At 50.3% G+C, this 6,000-nt stretch overlaps 1 protein-coding gene across 1 annotated transcript in view; it reads right to left on the bottom strand.

Annotated features, from left to right (window-relative positions):
- ZDHHC17 (zDHHC palmitoyltransferase 17) overlaps positions 1-5,513 on the bottom strand; it is a 68,897-nt gene extending 63,384 nt beyond the window's left edge. The window contains exon 1 of the mRNA XM_084797267.1: positions 5,294-5,513. Within this exon, the coding sequence (XP_084653393.1) occupies positions 5,294-5,386 (93 nt within the window). The 5' untranslated portion in view covers positions 5,387-5,513. The remainder of the gene's footprint in view (positions 1-5,293) is intronic.
- Positions 5,514-6,000: the final 487 nt, after the last annotated feature.

Below are 6,000 nucleotides of genomic sequence, written 5' to 3' on the forward strand. Positions count from 1 at the left end.
CTCTAGAGGCCTTCCATCCATGTACTCTAGAGGCCTTCCATCCATGTACTCTGGAGGCCTTCCATCCATGTACTCTAGAGGCCTTCCATCCATGTACTCTAGAGGCCTTCCATCCATGTACTCTAGAGGCCTTCCATCCATGTACTCTAGAGGCCTTCCATCCATGTACTCTGGAGGCCTTCCATCCATGTACTCTAGAGGCCTTCCATCCATGTACTCTGGAGGCCTTCCATCCATGTACTCTAGAGGCCTTCCATCCATTTACTCTGGAGGCCTTCCATCCATGTACTCTAGAGGCCTTCCATCCATGTACTCTAGAGGCCTTCCATCCATGTACTCTAGAGGCCTTCCATCCATGTACTCTAGAGGCCTTCCATCCATGTACTCTGGAGGCCTTCCATCCATGTACTCTAGAGGCCTTCCATCCATGTACTCTAGAGGCCTTCCATCCATGTACTCTAGAGGCCTTCCATCCATGTACTCTAGAGGCCTTCCATCCATGTACTCTGGAGGCCTTCCATCCATGTACTCTAGAGGCCTTCCATCCATGTACTCTGGAGGCCTTCCATCCATGTACTCTAGAGGCCTTCCATCCATTTACCCATGTACTCTAGAGGCCTTCCATCCATGTACTCTAGAGGCCTTCCATCCATGTACTCTAGAGGCCTTCCATCCATTTACTCTGGAGGCCTTCCATCCATGTACTCTAGAGGCCTTCCATCCATGTACTCTAGAGGCCTTCCATCCATGTACTCTAGAGGCCTTCCATCCATGTACTCTAGAGGCCTTCCATCCATGTACTCTAGAGGCCTTCCATCCATGTACTCTGGAGGCCTTCCATCCATGTACTCTAGAGGCCTTCCATCCATGTACTCTAGAGGCCTTCCATCCATGTACTCTAGAGGCCTTCCATCCATGTACTCTAGAGGCCTTCCATCCATGTACTCTAGAGGCCTTCCATCCATGTACTCTAGAGGCCTTCCATCCATGTACTCTAGAGGCCTTCCATCCATGTACTCTGGAGGCCTTCCATCCATGTACTCTGGAGGCCTTCCATCCATGTACTCTAGAGGCCTTCCATCCATGTACTCTGGAGGCCTTCCATCCATGTACTCTAGAGGCCTTCCATCCATGTACTCTGGAGGCCTTCCATCCATTTACTCTGGAGGCCTTCCATCCATTTACTCTGGAGGCCTTCCATCCATTTACTCTGGAGGCCTTCCATCCATGTACTCTAGAGGCCTTCCATCCATGTACTCTAGAGGCCTTCCATCCATGTACTCTGAAGGAACAGTCTTGCTGTGTCTCTCAATAGCTCGGAGCTCACACCCCTTCTGTTTCAGTTGTGTTCTACCGCATTTGGCACCAGCTACACTCTATCTCCTACAAATTATTTACCAATTTACAAATACTTAGAAACTATTTTTGTGACATTAAATCTAAAGAAAAAGTGAAATGAAACATTTCTACAAAATGCAAATCCAATAAATTAAATTTTCACATAAACCAGGTCAATTTAATCCCAAGCACTTTGGAGGCAGAGGCAGGCAGCTTGATCAGAATTCGAGGCAACATGGTCTACAAAGCCAGTTCCAGGACAACCAGGGTTATACAAAGAAACCCTGTCTAAAACCCAAAAAACAAAACACAAATTTTTAAATGACTCAAAAAGAAAGCATCACTTCTTCTGGTAGTGAGAGTGGAAAGGTGCCCTTAACAGAGCACCTAAAATGTGCTCATTTGTGAATTTTGACATATACTGCCTGACAGTTGGACATCAATATTTTCTGATTAACAAACAGAAGCTGAGAGGTTTTACTTCATATTTAATTACTGAGGATGCCAGGTTGGAAGGGATGGCTGGGAATGAGGCTCTGGTGGTGGAGCGCTCTCGCCTAGCACGCACAAGGCACTGAGGCACACCACTATGGCCCAGGTGAGGATCTGAACTTCAAGGTCATTCTGGATTACAAAGGGAGCTGGAAGCCCGGGCGTGGTGGCGTAAATCTTTAATCCCAACACTCAGGAGGCAGAGGCAGGTGGATCGCTTGTGAGTTCAAGGCCGGCCTAGTCTACAAGGGAGTCCGGGACAGCCAAGGCTACACACATAGAGACCCTGTCTGGGGGGGGCGGGAGAACAAGGGAGTTGGGGGTGAGCCCTAAGACATCCAGCCTAGAATAGGAAGAGGAGACAGGAGATAAAATAGGAGCAACAAAAGAATGGTAATCCTAGTCAGTCTAAGCCAAAACCTGTTTTCTCCATTATCTCCGTTAAGCTCCTTAATGAACCATTAGTTGAATATCATCATCATCATCAACATCCCAATTTCGCAAACTCTAGAGAAGCAGTAAAGCCCTGTTCAACACTTAACACACTGTATGGAGCACAACATTAGGTCTACAGCAGGTGCAAGAAACTAACCACAGACGCGGGCGTGGTGGCGCATGCCTTTAATCCCAGCACTCGGGAGGCAGAGGCAGGTGGATCACTGTGAGTTCGAGGCCAGCCTGGTCTACAAAGTGAGTCCAGGACAGCCAAGGCTACACAGAGAAACCCTGTCTCGAAAAACTAAAAAAAGAAAAGGAAAAGAAACTAAGCACAAAAAACTAAGACTACAGCCAGTCCCCAAAGTTCCAGAACTAGCCTTACTTGGTTCCAGTTCTAGTTCCAGAACTAGACCTGTGCTTACTTGGTAAAAGGAATACTTATCTTCCCAATTTCAACTCTGAAAAACAGGAAGTGGATTTTCTAGTAATATACCATGTATTAAATAACGGGCAAGGGACACCTAAACCTCAAGCTCTCTATTACACGGAGTGATCGCTAGATTTATTAGCTGGCCCAGAACCTGCTGCGGAGAGCAGTCTGACTCCAAACTCAGGAGACACTTCTGACTCTGCCTTCCCAGAACTGGGACTGCCACACCCTGCAGCATTATGTTTAGGGTAACAAACAACATACATGTTTACAAAGCAAAATGTTTTTGTGTTGTTGATAGTCGGGTCTGGCTATTTACTGGGATTGAAGGCATATGCCTCCACGCTCGATGAGATAGGGTCTTATTTAGGCCAAACTGACCTCAACTCATTAAGTTGCTAAGGAGAGCTTTGAATTCCTAATCCTCCCTCCACCTCCAAACTGCCTGCCGCTGACTGTCACAGTACATTAAAACACATAATACTTTTAAGTGCTTGAAATATACCCACAGGTACAGATGCATAGAAAGATTCCTTAGCCCCAATTACAACTTCAGAAAACTCTGAATTTTTTGTGGACATCTTTAGGGCCTAAGTGTAAACCAAAAGAAATACCTCTAGTCCTGAGTTCAGTTCCCAGCAAGCACATGGAGGCTAACCACCGGCTATAATGAGGGCTAGCGCCCTCTGATGGTGTGGAGGTGTACATGCAGGCAGAACATTGTATACATAATAAATAAATCTTAAAAAAGAAATATCTCTAATGCCAATTCTAAGACGGTTACCACTTCATTTTTTTTAAAGTTTACTCTTAACCGGGCGTGTGCACGCTTTTAATCTAGCACATGATAGGCAGAGGCAGACGGATCTCTGTGTGTTGGAGGCCAGCCTGGTCTACAAAGAGAGTCCAGGACAACCAAGGATCTGTGTTAGAGAAACCATGTCTCAGAACTGCCCGGGCCACCCAAAAACTTTTCTTATTAATGTTCTGTAAGAAGCCGGGCGTGGTGGCGCATGCCTATAATCTCACCACTTGGGAGGCAGAAGCAGGTGGATCGCTGTGAGTTTGAGGCCAGCCTGGTCTACAAAGCGGGTCCAGGACAGCTAAAGCTACAGAGAAACCCTGTCTCGAAAAACCAAAATAAATAAATAAATAAAAAACAAAAAATAAAAAAAATAAAGTTCTGTAAGAAACCCAAAATAGCCTTTTTTTCTTCTTCTTCTTCTTTTCATTTCTTTTCTTTTTCCTTTTTGGTTTTTCCAGACAGGGTCTCTGTGTTAGCCTTGACTGTCCTGGATTTCTTTTGTAGACCAGGCTGGCCTCGAACTCATGGTGATCCGCCTGCCTCTGCCTCCCGAGTGCTGGGACTAAAGGCGTGTGCCACCACAAAATAGCCTTTCCTAATGAGACTTGTCCTGGCATATATTTCTAAAAAACTGTCTAGTTTTGTTTATGTATGTGATCAAGTTATGAATGAGATGATGACGGGGTATTAACATATGAAAAAGTGGTCCTTTTAAAAAAAGCAAGATACAAACTCCAGAAAGAAATAAAATCAATCAAACGTAAAGTAACCACATTTGCTCACCCTGTAGTGAACACTACAGATCTGCACACTACACTCAAGTCTCAAAACCTGAGTTCTGCAGGAAACTGCGCTGCTCTTTCCTCCCCTCGCTGCATCTTGCTGTGCATCGTTAAAAACCTGAACGCATGAAGAAGCGCTTCCAGGCCTGAACAAAACACAAACTCAGCCACAAACCGGATGGTAAACAACTACGGAACGTGACTGATCTGGGACAGAAAACTGTTCACTTTCATGACAAGATACAAAAGAAATGGTGGGAAACGTGTTGCACTGGCTACCCTCCCCAACGCACACCCCGGTTCCTAAAACAGCGGTAACTTTGTGACAAGCTAGTGTGTGCGTGGGTTTATTCCCGAAAGTTCTGACACCCACCCACCCACCCCTTTTCCCCCCCTTAATGGCTTAAAGGCAAATGTTCCAACACCGAAATTCGACGTCCTGAGCGGCGAGCTGGTTGCTATGGCATGTCCTGGAAGGACATCCCTCTGCCCAAGAACCTACTATTCATTCTCCCTCCCTCCCACCCCCGCCACTAGTGGACTACTGGGAAAGGTGGCAGTGTCCATTCACCACGACCAAAGGAGGAAAAAATAAAATAAAATAAACAAGAACAGATACGCTTCCTCCCCTCCCTGGAGAGGCTTGGAGCGAGACCAAGGGGCTACAGCTGAGGTTCCAAAGTGTCAGCAGGGCCCCGTCGCTTCTGCAACCCGCGAGCAGCGGAGCGACAAAACGGGACCAACCACATCCCCACCTCTGCCCTCCAGGCACCGCCAGGGACGGCGTCCCTGAGCCCGCCCCGGCCGGGCCCGCCCCGCTATCTCCTCCCCCGTTATCCGCTCGCCGCTGCGCCCGGGCCTGGACCCGCTCCTTCAGCCTCCCCGGGGGTTCCGCACCGCTTTCCCTCCGCGAGGGCGCCTCTCCTCGGCTGCCGCCCCTCGGCGAGGCTGAGGGAGCGGGACCCCGGGGCCGCAGGGCCCGGAGAGGGGTTCGGCGCGGCGCCTCACCTCGGGGTGGAGAAGGGGCACGCAGCCCGTTTCGGTATCGTACTCATCCGGGCCGTCCGCCATCTTGGTGTTAAATCCCTCCTCCCGCTGCATGCTGGGAGAAAGCGTTTCAGCCTCGCGGGGCTCGGCGAGGCGGAGGAGGGCGAGCGCGAGCCGGGACGAGGGCGACGCAGCCGCCGCCGCCGCCTCCTCTTTCTCTCCCTCCTCCTCCTCCTCCTCCTCCTCCCCCCACCGAGCCCCCGGGACGCCCCTCTCAAGCCCCTCCCGCCGCCGAGGGCGCGGGTCCCGGTGCGCGTGCGCGGTCCCGGCCCGGGAGGGAGTGTACGCTTGCTGCACTGCGCTGGGGCAGCAGTGGACAGCGCTGGGCGTGGGCGCCCCGGCCCCGGGGGCGGGTCCCGCTCGCTCGCAGGCGATGCTGCTAGGCACCGGCCACCCGAGAAAGGCGGAGGATCTGGAGCTAGGAGCGAGTCCCCGGGCTGCGCGGTGCACGACCCAGACCCCCGAGATACGAAGATGCCTCCTGCCCCCTCGCCTCCGGGACTCCCGGAGAAACAAGGACAAAAACCTGGCTTCCACGGAAAGCTTTTGTTATGTGATCCCGCCCTTGCCGTATTGGCGATTGAGCTAGTACATTTTTAAAATAATTGTCTTACAAGGTCAGAGCCCCCGCCCCCCACGTTCCCGTCTGCTACGTTTTAATATGACCC

Source organism: Acomys minous (assembly GCF_964271855.1).
Source record: "Acomys minous genome assembly, chromosome: 9".
In the NCBI taxonomy this organism is placed as follows: domain Eukaryota; kingdom Metazoa; phylum Chordata; class Mammalia; order Rodentia; family Muridae; genus Acomys; species Acomys minous.